The 16,665-nt window shown below is 39.3% G+C and overlaps 2 protein-coding genes across 4 annotated transcripts in view; one reads left to right on the top strand and one right to left on the bottom strand.

Moving 5' to 3' along the window:
- The window catches only part of slc4a1ap (solute carrier family 4 member 1 adaptor protein), a 25,448-nt gene extending 24,101 nt beyond the window's left edge, over positions 1-1,347 (bottom strand). For both annotated transcript variants that reach the window (XM_088355113.1, XM_088355112.1), the window contains exon 1: positions 510-1,347. In XM_088355113.1, the coding sequence (XP_088211239.1) occupies positions 510-1,322 (813 nt within the window). In that variant the 5' untranslated portion in view covers positions 1,323-1,347. The remainder of the gene's footprint in view (positions 1-509) is intronic.
- On the top strand, positions 489-15,036 carry supt7l (SPT7 like, STAGA complex subunit gamma). 2 transcript variants are annotated; one of them, XM_088355115.1, is made up of 5 exons: positions 489-735; positions 2,509-2,956; positions 4,809-5,133; positions 11,515-11,752; positions 13,753-15,036. In XM_088355115.1, the coding sequence occupies exons 2-5, from the start codon at positions 2,532-2,534 to the stop codon at positions 14,049-14,051; spliced, it is 1,287 nt and encodes a 428-aa protein (XP_088211241.1). In that variant the 5' UTR covers positions 489-735; positions 2,509-2,531; the 3' UTR covers positions 14,052-15,036. The 2 variants fall into 2 exon arrangements, with proteins under 2 accessions (XP_088211241.1, XP_088211240.1); XM_088355114.1 differs by lacking the exon at positions 489-735 and adding an exon at positions 792-1,635.
- The last annotated feature ends 1,629 nt before the right edge of the window (positions 15,037-16,665 follow it).

Here is a 16,665-nt window from a genome sequence, read left to right on the forward strand (position 1 = left end):
TGCTGTTTGGACTGTATATGAAACAGGCCTCTTCTTACTTTGACCATTTTCATGCTACATTAACAAATAGAAACAACAGTAGCTCATGAGGTAAAGCGCTCGTCTTGTGACCTTGAGCAAGACACTGAACCCCGATGAGCAGGTAGTTGCCTTGCATGGCTGACGCTGCTATCAGTTAGTTAGTGTGTGTAAAAAGGGAAAGTGTGAAGCACATTGTAAAGCGCATTGGGAGGTCTTCATTGACTTGAAAGCGCTATATAAATGCAGAACATGTATATTTTTAAGTTACGAACGCCACCATTAAATAATCGAATGAACATAACCAAGGGCTAAGTTTGGTCTTGGCATTAGTGGGGACATAGCCCATTTTTTAAGTGATCGCAAAATATTGGTGGGGACAAAACGGCGATTTCCCGATGTTCGTGACGACAAGTCATAAGTACGCCCTTGAAATGAACACCCACAAGCGGTGAGATTTCAACCCCACACCAAAAGAAGCCCCAGATTACCTGCAGGATGAAGAGCCTCGTGCTGCCGCCAAACTTCAATACATGTCCAACGCGGAGTCTGATGTACGTCTTAGGAGGAATCTTGTTTTTATTGACCACAGTACCATGAGTGCTGCCCAAATCTTGTATGTAGAATCCTCGATCTTCTCCCACAGACTCCCCTGCACCTGGTTCCTGGCGGTATTGTAAGACTGCATGATACCGAGAGATGGAAGGATGTTCCAAGGTAACGTCACAAACCGGTAAACGCCCAACCACAAAGTAACCTCGATGCGAAAGTGGCACCATGTCCACGATGCTCCCGTTTTTCAGAATTTCAAGAGAATAGACATCATCAGGGGCTGGGCCGCCCCAGTTGGGTTCTGTGTATGGGAGAGGGGGGCATTTGCTGGCGGGTGGAACCTTGGACGGGACCGCCCTGTGTTTAGATTCTGTTCTGGGCGCAAAGTCTCCGTCTGCATCGCCATTAGACTGTTCGTGCGTACTGTTGTCGTCCAATAAAACATGTGTCTCGCAATTAGTGTCGTTAACCCGTGCATCGATGTTTTCTTTTTCGCATCTCGACTCGTCTGCGGGATTGAATTGAACAGTAGAGGCAGCATTTGGGTTGCGTTTGCTAGTCAGAGAGGGTGCAGCAAACAGAGCAGGTTTTTTAAAAACATCCGTCGGTTCCAAGTCTGTTATTGTCATTTCTTTGTTTTCAGTTTCACTGTCCTTTTCGGCGACCAAACTCCCGTCCGTTTTCATTTCGGAGTGAGCTAGTCTTTTATTGGCGTTTATCATGCTCACGTCGAGGGGCTCGGTGGCGGCCATGTTTGTTTTTTTGCGAAGGTTAATTCTGTCCGGGTTGTGTTTTCATATATAAACCTTCGAAAACACAAAAGGGAAAATGCAGTGAAATTAAATCATATTGTATACATAAAATTAAATTAAACAATATTATGATGTAATTGAATTGTATGAATTAAAAGGTGGAGTTTTTTCACCGTTAAAACATTGTATTTGTTGTTCCGCCGGAATAAATTTTTAGAAGGAACAGAAATGACTACTTCCTGTTCAACATTTCAAAAAACGATTACGCTCCTGATACTGTATAAATATAGAAAACACCTCTATTAATCAACAGGTGAGTGTGTTTACACGTGCATTTTCCTGGCATTATGCAAATTTGATTTACGAACTACGATGAATAGATGTCTCCTTAAATCAAAATGACCACTTTCACTATTTTTTTCATTATGAGAGTTATTATTTGGAAATGCACATTTTTTCCCCAGCTTTCTCTGTATTTAAATAACCCATATTATAATAAAAAGGAAATCGTATCAAGTAGAGAAAGCGAATTTAATGGCAATGCCATTCTTGTGCTGCGATACCATAACTACATGATACGGCATATAGTACTTTGAAAAAGCTTGTTTTCAGAAATATACGGTTAATAAACGTCTTTTACTCGTAGGTGGAGAAATTGGCTTTTATTTGACAGATCATGAGCCTCACCTGGGGGTAGAGGGTTGGTATCTGACATAATTGATAATAAAATTAAATAACAATTGCCCGCCATATTGCTTCTACAGCTAATCATAAAAATCAAAACCATCGTGAAAGTCAAAACGAAAAAGATAAAAAAAATATTGCAGTTTGGTCTTTTCAAGGTCTTGGAGTTTGTAATCTTGTGCTTTTTAGCACCTTTTTTTTGGTTGCACTTCAGTGTATTGTGTAGTGACTACACAATACAGCGACATTAAGTGGTCAAATAATACACACTGTCGCTTTAGATACATTTGATTTACAAGTGCATCCATATTTGAATATGAACATATGCATATTTGTTTTGTTTTTTTTGCAAAAAGGGTTTTTTGATTTAATGGAAACATGTTCCTACTGAAAATGTGAAACCCTACTAGTCTGTCAGTTGTTTAAGCCTGTAGTTGGTAAATTTTATCTATGATTGAAGGTCTATTTTTTTGTCCTTAATATATTTTTTGTGTTCGTTTAGAATTTTGACTGTGTTAGCTTCTCATGATGCGGTACTGGGGCGAGATTCCCGGCCCTGCAGGGAATCCCGCCAGTCGCGGCTCCTTCGATTTGCTCCAGCGTGAGTTCCGGTCGGTTGAGATGCAAGATCCTCCGCTTCATCAGCCCTCGGCCCAGCGTCCACGGCCTACCACTATGCTGGACGTCCCGTCCGAGCCGTGCAGTCTCACCATTCACACGGTGCAGTTGTGCCAGCACGCCCGCCGCCTCCGTGGCCTTTTGGCAGCGGCTCAGGGTCAGAGCTCCATGTCTTCTGAAGGTGGTGGCAGGCTGGAGGATGTCGATACAAACTTGCCTCTACGCCCTCCCACCCCACCAGCCATGCCTGATGACTTGCTACCAATTGACTGCAAAGGTCCTCGGCCACCTTTCCAACTACGCCACAGTGACCCTGAAAGTGACTTTTATAAGTAAGTTTATCTACTGTGGTATGAAAAAGTATCAACCTTGAAACATTCTGAAATTTCTGCAAGTAATCATCATCAAATGTGATCTGATCTTTGTCAAAATCACACGGATGAAAATCGGTGTGTGGGGTTCAAGTCTGGATTTTGACTTGGCCACTAGAGAATGTATATTTTGTTCTTCCGAAGCCATTCTGAAGTTGATTGACTTTTGTGTTTTGAATCTAGGGCTGCAACCAACGACTCTTTTGATAATCGACGAGTCACCGACTATTGAAACGATTACTCAAACAATCAAATATTTATCAACCTTTTCTTGAATTTAGCATAAGGCTGATTTCATAATGTGAAAAACGAGACTATACACAAGAAAATGGGTACAATTAAAAATACAACTTTTATTGAACATAAAGCGGATTTGTACAAAAATTAAATAAAAACCAACCAGGCGCAGTGCTCTATCAGTAGACATAAATCCATAAATAAAATTTTTTTTGGGATAGGCAAATAATAAGCAAAGCAAAATCAGGGAAACATTTTTATCCCTATATCGGGAACCAAAGAGCCATTTTTTTCCGAGAGAGAGTGCCACATCATATATTTTAAGACAAAATTCAACAAAACAGCCAAACCCGCTTTCCAGGCAAAAGCTAATTCTTCAGCACATAATATTTCACTTTGTAAGCTTTGATGGTTTTATAAAATATATGAAATAATAATAATGCCTGCGCATGTGTACCATATCAATATATTTTACGACCTAAGATTCTGCTCCCTTCAGCAGTTACTTAGGAGTGTTTTGACTGTCAGTTTTGTCCTAAGTAATGGTCTCAAAACAAAGTGCGAGGAAAGTTATTTTGTAAAAATGTCACAAAATACTGCAAACAAGGATACCAACGTATCTACTTGCTATGCAGATGGTGTTGGGTGGGGAGGAGTAGTTCGCGTGCCCTGTGTATAGCTCTGCCTATTCCTCCGGCTCAAATCAAACTGTTCTGGGTGCTTAGATACTTTATTCATCCCCGTAGGGAAATTCACACTTCCGGCAGTATCCTTGTGTCAAAAAATGAAATAATAAAATAAAAGATATAGAATACAAAAATACCCAATACAACGTGTTGATAAAGAGCACCAAGCTTTTCATCATAAAGTGTCTGTACAGATGTAACAACACGTCAAATAGTTGCACGATTTCTATTTAATCTCTGAGCCATATGTACTCATGAAAAGAGCCATCGGCCCCCGTCGCCGTCTGTAATCCAAGAACAGGCTCATTAGCAAACAGTACTAACAACTGACTAGTGTCGTTTTAAACATTTTAATAACTGATGTTTTGAAGTTTTTGCCCTGCGACTGCCAGGCATCCAGTTCATGGTGTCCCCTGCCCACAGCCCGAAGATGGGTGGGATGGGCTCCAGAACCCCTGCAACCCTACTGAGGATAAGCGTTGCAGATAATGGATGGATGGATGTTTGATGTACAGACTGCATGCATTTACTTTTTTAATACGTTTGTCAGGCACTCTTACGGACTTTATCTTTAAATGTTTGAACATAACATAACAGAAGTACTGCCATGACATGCAAGTTCTGCTGTGCAAACTTTGCCAGTAGTCTTTATTTGCCATTTGCAAGATTAAATGCTCCCAAACTTGAGAAGTTTTGGTACGCATACTTAATTTCGATGCCGTCATTTCTGCATGTTACCACTCGAGACAGATGCTATTGCGGATAAGTGACTCTAGGCAGATTATAATCATGTTAGATGCCGCACATGTTGACTAATCATTACAGCCCAGTTTTAAAACATGTGTCTGTGTTCTCTTATTTGTTTTCTAATTGTATTCTCTTGATTGTAGGGGAAAAGGGGAGCCAGTCACAGAGCTGAGTTGGCCGTCTTGCAGACAGCTTCTTTATCAGTCAGTGGCCACTGTCTTGGCTCACGCAGGCTTTGAGACGGCCCAGGAGAGTGTTCTTGAAACTCTGACCGATCTGGTTCACGAGCACTACCTCCGGATGAGCCGCCTCCTGCGGGTAGCCGTGGACAGGGAGGCCCGAGTGGGGGCTAGCCCCTTTCCTGACGTGATGGAGCAGGTCTTCCATGAAGTGGGCATCGGAAGTGTGCTTGCCCTGCAGCGCTTCTGGCAAGTGCGCATTAAGGATTATCACAGCTACATGTTGCAGGTGAGGGCAAGCAAGTTTTGATACTGGTATAAAGGCTTTTTTTAATCAAATCTATTTTGAAAGCAAATGTAGCTAGATTCATATAATTCATTTCATACACAAGGATGCTTAGACAAGTATATATGTTTTATCTTAAAATCAATTTACCGTATTTTCCGCACTATAAGGCGCACCTAAAAGTCTTAATTTTTTTCAAAAGCTGACCATGCGCCTTATAACACACTGCGCCTTATATATGGCTCAATATTAAATTCGCAAGGCCGCCGACTCGATTTTACCCTGAACGTGGAGTAGTCCGCGGTGTATGCTGGGATTTATATACCGGCGTTTCATTGGCTAACCAATGTGTCAATCATCATTTGAATCGATCACTATTGGTTGAAGTTATTCGGAGCCTCGGATTGGCTAGATGGCCAAAACAAACCCTGCAATCGGCCGAGTTTAGCAATGGCGTAGCAAGTCCGCAGTGTATGCTGGGATTTATATACCGGAGTTTCATTGGCTAACCAATGTGTCAATCATCATTTGAATCGATCACTATTGGCTGAAGTTATTCGGAGCCTCGGATTGGCTAGATGGCCAAAACAAACCCTGCAATCGGCCGAGTTTAGCAATGGCGTAGCAAGTCCGCGGTGTATGCTGGGATTTATATACCGGCGTTTCATTGGCTAACCAATGTGTCCATCATCATTTGAATCGATCACTAATGGCTGAAGTTATTCGGAGCCTCGGATTGGCTAGATGGCCAAAACAAACCCTGCAATCGGCCGAGTTTAGCAATGGCGTAGCAAGTCCGCGGTGTATGCTGGGATTTATATACCGGCGTTTCATTGGCTAACCAATGTGTCAATCATCATCATTTGAACCGATCACTATTGGCTGAAGTTATTCGGAGCCTCGGATTGGCTAGATGCCCAAAACAAACCCTTCAATCGGCCGAGTTTAGCAATGGCGTAGCAAGCTTGCTACAGTACGCCATAAAGAAACATGTTTCATTAGTCTGTATTTGTAAATATTCTACTCTCCTGGATTTACTTCACTCACGGTTGTAAGAAGACCATGATTGCGTATCATTATTGAACGTGAGAACTTAGGTGAGTTATGCGGCTTTATATTTTCCCGGTATCTTGTTATAGAACGATCTTGATGTTGCTGTGATGAGTTGAGTGAATTAAACTCAATTCCAAGTGTTTATTGTCATATGCACAGTAAAGTTGTGCGCGAAAAAGAAAATAGAAACACAGAAATGTTTGGCATTTCTTGAATCCCAAAACTTCAACCTTCCGAATGATATTTGAAATGACGCATTTAAGTGACATCGTACGGACACCGCATCTGCACGTGTCTACGACACGTATTTGCTTCTTTGCAAGCTTTGGGAATGTTAAGGGCGTAATCAGTTTGACTGAATCATCTGACTGTTTTGTCGACGTTCCCATTGTAGCGCCTTATAATCCGGTGCGCCTTATCTATGGAAGATATAGGACCAAAAACTATTTTTTGGGGGTGCGCCCTATAACCCGGTGCGCCCTATAGTGCGGAAAATACGGTACTAAAATATTTGCGATGACGACAGGAAAAAAATGTAATCTTGCTTAGTTGGTATTTTTGCCCCAATATCCTTCTTATTTATTATATTTTAACTTAATACTATTTTAAACTATAACAAGTTATCTATAATTTTCCATAATTTCCAGTGTTCATTTTACCTCTGAAAAGTGATGTTTTTCGGAGGCATACTTATCTTTCACTCAATGACAACCACCACAACAATGATGTAATCTCGAAGCAACGAGTTCTCATTTGCCGAGATCGGCGTGCAGACGAAAACTCAAACCGCGAGACCAAAACAACATTGGCGAATCTGCCTGACAAAAAGTTTGGCGTGCGGTAAATCTTTGTTAAAAAAAAAAAGTAATCGGTTAATAATGACTATTTGTGTCAAAAAAGTTAAGTCCCGGGGACGCACGTTGATTTGACACTATGCGTCCCCAGCAAAAATGATGCGTCTAGGACGGAGAGACGCGGGTAAATGAGAACACTTTTTTCTATTACAAAGTATTCCTCCGGTGAAATAGAAAATTATTCTTTTGTATAAACATTTTGGTTATAAATTATTTTCTTAACTACTATACCATACTATACAACACCATACCAGCATATAATGAAAAATGTAACCTTACAACATATCTAAATTTAAAAACAAAATAAAACCATACAAATATTATTTTACTCTATTTTAAAATTTAAACATTGTTAATGGTGAATCTTTTGATGATGCTCTTTTTCTTCACTTGTTTTTTTTAATACAGTTGTATACCGTATACATTCACTTCATACAGGTGGTTACGAAACAGATTAAGAAAATTGAGTAAATAGTGCTGTATACCTAATATCTGGATTGTGTTTTTTTTTATTTAGACATATTGTAATGTTTCGTTCATAAGTACATGCTGGTATGGTATGGTATGGTAATGGTACAATATGATATAGTCAAGTAATGTTTATTTGTGTAGCCCTCAATCACCAGGAGTCTCAAAGGGCCGCACAGACCACAGATCATTGCAAACCAGACTATTATTACACCATCCCCTGATCTAAAACCTACACGAGGGCAAGAAAAAACTCAAAAACCTCATCATGAGGAAAAAGAAGAAATTTTGAAAAGGGACCGCACATGAGGTAATCCCCCTTCCAGGATCACCAGGCTGGAATGGATGTTGCAATAACAGGAAATATATGTAATTCAAAAGCTATAGAATAGAAGTTTGTTTTAAGCCTAGATTTAAACAATTCCACTGAGGTTGCAGATCTCAGGGGGCAGAGCATTCCACAACTTCGAGGCCCGAATGGAGAACGCTCTCGAACCTGCGGATATCTTCTTGGCTCTTGGGATCATTAGTAGACCAACATTTTCAGAGCGAAGGCTCCGGACCGGAACATGGGGTTAAATTATATCTGAAAGATTTGAGGGAGCAAGTCCTTGCATGATTTTGTATAATACCAACAGAACCTTAAAATCACATCTTAAGCTAACAGGGAGCCAATGCAGGTTAGCTAAAATCGGGATAGTGTGATCAAACTTTTTTGTCTTGGTTAAAGGCCTCACCGCAGCACTTTGTAGCAGCTGCAGGCTCTTAATTTTGGACTTGGGGAGAAGATGATATTTTAATTCTTTGATAGTTTATCAATTAACATTGTTATAAAAAGTCAAACACACAAAAATCCAAGAAAGCAGAAAAAGTAAGATGTACTGTTATGATAGAGCGCACCTGATTATAAGCCGCACCCACCACATTTCGGGAGGAAAACCGATTTTATACATACACAAGCCGCACCTGTATATAAGCCGCATGGGCCCGCATTGAAAAAACGCAATACAAACACGAAATTAACCCATACCCGATACAGTCCAAAAAACACAGCCGGCAAAATGAACCGAAAATGATACCGGTACTTAACATTTAATGCAGACCTGCAGAGTCCGGGTGCCCGTTGAAAGTAATCCAAGGAAAAAAGTGTATATTTCCAAAGGTAAGGGTGGGAAAAATATATATCCACTATTGTCGGCCTCGTTCACAAACACGTCTCACCTTTACTCCACTTCCCGTCAGCCCGCATTTGCCCCGCCCCTTCTTTCTCATTTGCTCGTGCAAAACATCAGAATAAGTTTCTAAAATAAATATATTACAAAAATATACAGTTGCAAATACATATTATACATGGTTACACATATTTAAAAGAAAGACGGTACACCGAGAGAGTTTTCAAAGCTTTAATAATAATATAACTTTCATCCGAAACCATGCCTGTGAAGGGTAGCAAAATGCTACTAGCAACACGCTCGCATCACAGCAAACAGCTCTGTTAAAAAAACATACCGCACTTGCGGTAAGCACGGTAAGTCGTCCTCATCTTCCTCCTTATAGCTAACGTCATCAAAGTCGTTTTCCCTCCGCACTGGAAAGAGACTTTGTCATATAGACGTCATCCCAAGCTCCCTTATTCTTAAACACGCTAGCATCACGCTCGGAAAGTAAAGTTTACGTGCGGTAGCTCTGTTTCCTTCTTTATCGGACTGCTCGATTGCGTTTAGCTTGAAAGTTGCGTCATGTGCCTTTCTTTCTGCAATTTGCATGATGAAGATATGTCTACGCTAATTTAATTTGTGCACAAGCTAAGAAGTTGCAGTCTGAATCTTACCTATTGTACTCGAGCGCCGCTGGCGGCCGTTAGAAAAATTACATATATTGGCCGCACCACTGAATAAGCCGCAGGGTTGAAAGTTTGGGAATAAAGTAGCGGCTTACAGTCCGGAATTTACGGTAATCTGCATATTTTTTGGACCGTAATACAGAAGTGCAACCTCTTTTATAAAATTGCTGATGATTCACACGCTTTCAGTTTTGGCTCATAATTTTTTTAACAATTGATTGGTACATTTTAAGGCAGCATGGCGGCGCAGTGGTTAGCATGTGTGCGGCACAGTTCTGAGGTCATGAGATCGAACCTTCCTGTGTGGAGTTTCCATGTTCTCCCCATGCTTGCGTGGGTTTCCTCCAGGCACTCCGGTTTCCTCCCACATTTCAAAAACATGCATGTCAGGTTAATTGGCCGGTCCAAAATGTCCCTAGGTGTGAATGAGCGAGTGAGTTGTCTGTCTCTGTGTGCCCCGCAACTGGCTGGCAACCAGTTCAGGGTGTCCCTTGCCCACTGCCTGAAGATACCTGGGATGGGCTCCAGCACCCCCGAGACCCTACTGAGGATAAGCGGTGCAGATAATGGATGGATGATACATTTTAGCAAAACACACACTTGCTTTTTGTTCTTTCCTATCTTAGATGTTTTAAATTTACTTTGTTTTGACAGTATATATCTTAATCTATAACTACAACCGTTGTGATCTTGATAAAACCTCAGGATGCTGTAGCAAAGTTGGTAATAGTATGCCTTCTTAATTTTTTTCTTCGTTTTTTCATTCATATAATTTGAAAATGTTTGATTTGATCTGTATGTGTTCGTGGGATGATCTGTGTGCCTTATTTTCTAGACTATACCCCCAAATTTTTCAGAAATTCAAAGATGTGCCTTATAGATGAGAACATAAGATAATTATTGTAGCTTAAAAACAGACATGGGGCTATACAAGTAAACATGATTTAACTAGACATGACATTTGATCATTTAAAAAAAAAAAACGTCAGCCAATGGTCTTTTTTGCTTATTGGCATTTTGCATAATTATGACCTGAACAAAATTGATTCTCAAACTGTTAATGATATACATTCTTAACAGTCTCAAGTGGAGAACAAATACTTGTTCAAGTGAATCATTTTTACTACGGTCTATTAGGGTTAGTTGAGTTCTGTGCCATATGGAAAATGGCCACTTTTACAAGATACCTTTTCCATGTCGTGTCCCAATGTAATTTAAAACATTTTAGTTTAAATAATAATTTAAATAATAATAATGACCTATATTTCATTTTGAAAATTTCGGTGTATTATTTGTTATTGCAACATCTGTTGCAGCCTGGTCATCCTGGAAGGGGGATTACCTCATGTGTCGCCCATCCTCAAGGTTTTTTTATTTTCCTCATGTTGGGGTTTTTGAGTTTTTCCTTGCCCTCATGTAGGATTTAGTTCAGGGGGGGTTTCTCAAGGTTTCTCTTTTTTTCTCACACTGAGGTTTTTGAGTTGTTCCTTGCCCGCATGCTGGTTTAAGATCAGGTAATTGTGCAATTTTGTAATTGTAATCCTGTGCAGTCCTTTGAGACATTTTTGTGATTAAGGGCTATATAGATAAATGTGACTTGACTTGAGGGGATGGTGTAATAATAGTCTGTAGTTTGCAATAAGATGTGGTCCGTGCAGATCTTTGAGACTCTTTGTGATTAAGGGCTATACAGATAAACATGACTTGACCTGACATAGTCATTGTTTTGTTTAGATTTTCCCATATCTTCACACAATTCTGTAAATAAGGTATGTCAAGAATGATCATATACATTTATATACCTGAGTTTTATGAATTTGTTTTCTTCAAAGTTCTTATAATAAATACCCTGAAAAGCCCAGGCTGCAAGACACGTATAAAGTACTCATTTGTTTAACTACATACTTGTAGTGGATATTTCAAAAATTTCCAGACTTCAAATGCTGCATACATGTTTTTTGCTATGTAATTCTCTATTTTATTTTAATAAAAGCCCAGATATGCTAATAAAAATTTCTTTTGAAATTTTAAAAATAAACAAATTGTGTCTCATTTGATAAAAAAAATCAATTTTATTTATGACTGTGTGATAACCGCCTAAGGCTGTTTTCTTAGTTGTCATTTTTTACTGCCGACAAGGACTGAAAATAGGTTTTGCCCTTTCAGGTCAGTAACGATCTGTCAGAAGAATATGAAAGGTTGGTGAATCCTGATAAGGCTCTAGAGGACTCCAAGCCCCCAAGGATCAAGGAGGAGCCTGTGAGTGACATCTCCTTCCCATTTAGCGAGGAGCCAGAAGCCGACCTTGCGTCTGGGGACCAAGCCTTGCCCATGGGGGTCCTCGGAGCTCCCGGGGAAAGGCTGGCTACTGGCCTGGATACTGACAATTCTCCTCACACCTCAAGTGAGTCTTATTTTCATTCAAATATGCAATGAGGTAAAGCCTTGAACAGGTTTTTAAAGTCTATCGCAAGGGTCTCAAGCTCAATTTTCCCAGGGGCAACTGAAAACGGGGGAGGCTGGGACGCATCAGGTTTTTCACACCAAAAATACCCTTGTTAAAAACATTCCAATGTTTTCAAATATATTCATCTTTTAACACAAAAAAGTTGCAAAAAATAAATAAGTAAACTAATAAATAATAAGGAAGTCAATCAAACAGGAATACATGATTAAAATGATAATACAGGAGAAATGAACAACAAATAGTTTTAGACTAGAAGAAAATAATTATTTTTATTCAGTTAAATTACCTGTATCAACGGTTCAACTTTTAACTTTCTAAACTTGAACAGTGAACATGAATTGTTCTGAAAGTGGCTTCTCTTGGCTACTTATTGTTGCTAGAAAAACAACGACCACAAAACAACTGGAAAATGATCCAAAAAACCAACATGAAAACTGATCAAAAACGACCCAAAAACAGAACTGAAAAGTACAGAAACGACCTGTATATGACCAAAACAATAAGAAGAAGATGTAAACAATTTAAAAATGTACTGAAAAGTATGACACATAACTGAAAAAGCACAAAAAAATACTAAAAAGTACCTAAAAATACTTAAAAGTACAGGAAAATTACAAAAGCTAGTAAAAAGTGTGAAGAGGTACTCAAACAGAATTAAGCTGTATAAAATAGTAATGAAAAGCACAAAAAAGTAATAAAATACTACATAAAACATTAAAGCATAAAAATGAATTAAAAAACATCTGAAAAGTGACCAGAAAACAACCACAAAAAAGGAAAAAAAGACCAAAAACGACTGAAAATTGATATTAAAAAAAAAAAGATACCAAAACAACCAGAAAACCCAAAGAATGAAAAGTACCAATGACAACTAAAATTGAAAACATTGAAAAAAGTACTAAAAAGTATGCAAAAGCTTGTACAAAGTTTGAAAAGGTACTGGAACAGAACTTAATAGTGTGAAAACATACTGAAAAGCATGAAATGCTGAAAAATATGTCGAAGTACTAAAAAGTAGTAAAAAAACAAAACAAAACGTACAGATAACTCAAAAGAACTAAAATGAACAAAAACATGTGAAAAATAACCTGAACAAAATGATCAAAGACAGGGTTTAAATGTGTGCTTTAAATAATTGAAAATGCTTAAATTGTAATGTTTTATTTTCAAGGATTAAACGTGCTTGAATTTTAGGTGTCATGCTTGAAATTGTTTCTCAAAAAGCCCACTTAAAAATTATGCCGACATTGCTTTCTAGTGGCCTTGCTTTGCCATTGAATTTCTTCTTCCCTCATGATCACCTGCAGCTGTTTGTACAGCATTGTCCTATGAGGCGTCCTCTCCACCTACTGGTCCGCGCTGTAGAGGCATGTTACACCCAAACGGGGCACTATGAATCGTGTATTAGTACCAGGATTACTTGTCAATTAGAGACTTTTATAATGGGCTTTGCACGAATTTAAAGTACCGTTTCAGTGGTAAATTGTTTCGGGAAGAACTTCCAGCAAATGAAAATGTAAGCTACAAATCACAGTCATTCTTACCCAATACCTATATGGGGAGAGTTTGTCTAAAAAACAAATATATTTGCGGTTTACGCAATATCTGGAAATCGTACGTCTTAATAAATGCACACACTAGATTAAACATTGCATATGCAAATCGCACATATATTTGTGGCTCTACAAAATACATAATTCACACCAGATTCCTTCATTTCATGATACTGGAGAAATTAAATTTGGCCATGAAAAAGGTGTACGAACCTTGGTAAAATAAAAAATTATAAAAAACAAACTTAAAAACGAAAATCGACCCAAAAACGACTCAAAAAAAATAAAAATTACTGAAACGTCGCAAAAAACTGACCATCTCGCAGGCTGCATGTTTAAGACCCTTGAGCTAATGCTTTTTCCCCTGGCTTTGTTTAATTGCAGGTGGTGGTGTGGCCAACAACTCCCCCTTGTGGCCACAGGTAAAAATAGAACCACATGACGGAGAGGAAGGCCAAGGCGCTGCTCACCACCCCCATCCTCATCACCATCACCACCTGGGCGGAGATGTGTTTGAGGAGGGGGGCCCCATGTCAACAATGAGTGAAGCGGGGGTCGCCATGGGGCCCTCACCCACTGGTGCTGCGTCGGATGCTAGCTACGCTTCGCATTCGCCTGATTCCCTGATGAGCGCCTCCCCGGTCTTCAATCAGAGACCCAGAAAGCGAGCAAAGAAGATGTGAAGCATAAGAGACACTGGACTCCCTTGCTAGTTCATTGACTGAGATGTGAAATGGAAAAAAAAAAATATGGACATAAGGTGCAGACGAAATCCCCAATTTGGCCTGAAATCGGAAAGTCCGCGTTTCAGCCCAAGCAGAATACGGCCGATACAGTTGGAAATGCATACAGTAATTATAGATAGGCGTTATTATTAAGGTTTTACAGATATACCGTACCTTAGTAATGATTGTGCAACAATTGATCAAATCAAAAAACATCAATGACCTAAATTGTCAAACATTGTATGCAATTGAACCCGGGGAGTAGCGGTATGAATTCTGACAGTTTAGCACTAGACCAACACTGGTACAAATGACATACAACAAGGCATTAGACCTTATCTCATTTTCACACTCTTTTTACTCACTGTGCCAGGAACACTGATTCACCTAGTGCATTCTTTTTGAACAAGGGATGTCAAACTAAAAAAATTCTTAGAGAAGCTGATGAAATGTTGAATTTTTTTTTTGTACAAATGTATTTTATACTGCAGTCAACATTACTGGCAGGTCATATACTATTATTCTTATGACAGAGTCCATGATCCAGTAATAGTTTGATCATGGGCTGTAACTGGCTCCTGGGCTGGACTTTGGACAAGCCCTTTAAACTATTAGAATGCACTAGGCAAATCAGTGCTGTAGGTAAAAATAGTGTCACAATAGGATAATATCTAATGCCATTTCGAATGTTGTTTGTACCACTGATGGTTGTCTAGTAGTAATGTGATGGTGCTCCTACCGCCATTGCTTGGGTTGGATTCCCATTGCATTTAATGATTTGCAATTTCGGTCAGCGTCACATATTGATGCACTAGTCCGTATCTGTTCACACGGACGCTCTTACTGTAGTCTCAATGTCATGCGCCTTAGAGTGTGCTAGTTACTGTCCACTTTTTTGTGTAATTTTTTTCTGGACCGTTAATAAAATATATGTTGTAAGCTTTTTATGTTGTCTTAAGAATTAAATCGTTATGTTTCTGGCATTTGATGTTACCTCAAATTACCCCGAAGAGGACGCCAAACATTGTCAAATAAGTAGGTGTCTTGTAATTTTGAAGGAGACACATTTATTCGTTTGCAGTTCATTGACTACCAATTTGAAAAAGCACACATATTGGTTAAAATATTCTAAACGACAACAAAATAATCAAAGCATCACAACATCTTCGCGTTTCTAATATAAGTTGGGGAATTTTGGGACCACAGAGTATGGGGCATATTTACAGTATGTGTGTGGGGGTTGTCAAAACCAAGATAAGTAATGGATGAAGACCATAGGAACAAAAGGGTAGTACTTCATCATTCATTTTCCAAACTACTTGGAAATGTAAAAAGAAGGAGCCAATCCAAGATGACTACCGGTCAGAATCATCATTTGTTGGAAATACCAAACCAAATCTACCTCTTACAGATATAGTCACCTCAGCTGTGAAGGATTTTATATTTTATTTATTTGACTATAAGGGATTTTATAAAATTTTATACAAGTTACATTTATTGAATGCAATGAAGATCTTTCACAGAGAAGGCTTAAGGTCAATGACAGGTCGCGCCGTTCCGAATGCGAATGTTTTGTTTAGTTCTGTTGATAACAGGAATCTGACGGAGAAAGCCAGACGCACAAGGACGTCAGGCAATGTTTTGATAAGCGCTTTTCTGATATGAGTTTTCTTTAGATACCGGGAGGCCTTTCGGCGAGGAGGTGGTGAAGCTGGCACCTGACCCGCCCCAATGGGAGGAGTCGGCACACCCAAGGGAGGAGTCAGCACTCCCCATGGGAGGAGCCGACACCCCAGCTTGTGAAAAGCCTCGAGCGACAATAATTCGGCTAATTCGATGGAATTCATTTAGTTAAATACTTTAAGAAAATAAATCTGCCCCTGTGTGAAAATGCCGACTATTCTTGTTCATTTTTCCATAAAGAAACAAGCATGCATTGTTAGGAGAATGAAGTTTGTGTTTGGTTAATGGAGTTAGATAACTAATTCAAACAATTTGGTAAACGATATATTTTTAATAGTTTAATTCCTAACAGCTGCAAAAAGCGATGGAAGGGGGGCTGGGCGGGCGCTCACCTGATCTCGTCGGGCTATGGTGGTTCACTCTTGGTGTACGTCCGATCCCACTTTACACACTATATTGTTGTGAGAGCGTAAGAAAAAGAATGATGTAAAAAGAATATTTTTTGGAGAAACTGTAAAATAATGTCTGTATATATGTTTATGAGACCATTTTTAGAACTGCTAGCATGTTTTACCCAGCCTTTGAACCCCAGTTTGTGTGAATGCATTCGACCAGTAAGTTTATACGCTTTTTACGTGTGTTAATGAGACCATTTCAGCACTGTTAGTGAGCGTGTTTGATATATCTATATGAACACAGACATTTCATACATATGTATGAATGCATTTATAAATGTATAAATTCATAAGATGGCGGCGCGTCTACTAGACGCTGCGGCTCGAGCTCCAGTTCGTCTTTTGTTTTTCAGTGTCCCCTGATCCCTCTTATTTTCCCTTCGACTCCCTTCGCACTTACAATAATATCCACTACATCCCGAGGGATATACAGA

The sequence above is a fragment of the Urocampus carinirostris genome, chromosome 15, assembly GCF_059441175.1.
Source record: "Urocampus carinirostris isolate Australia breed hairy pipefish chromosome 15, RoL_Ucar_1.0, whole genome shotgun sequence".
In the NCBI taxonomy this organism is placed as follows: Eukaryota; Metazoa; Chordata; class Actinopteri; order Syngnathiformes; family Syngnathidae; genus Urocampus; species Urocampus carinirostris.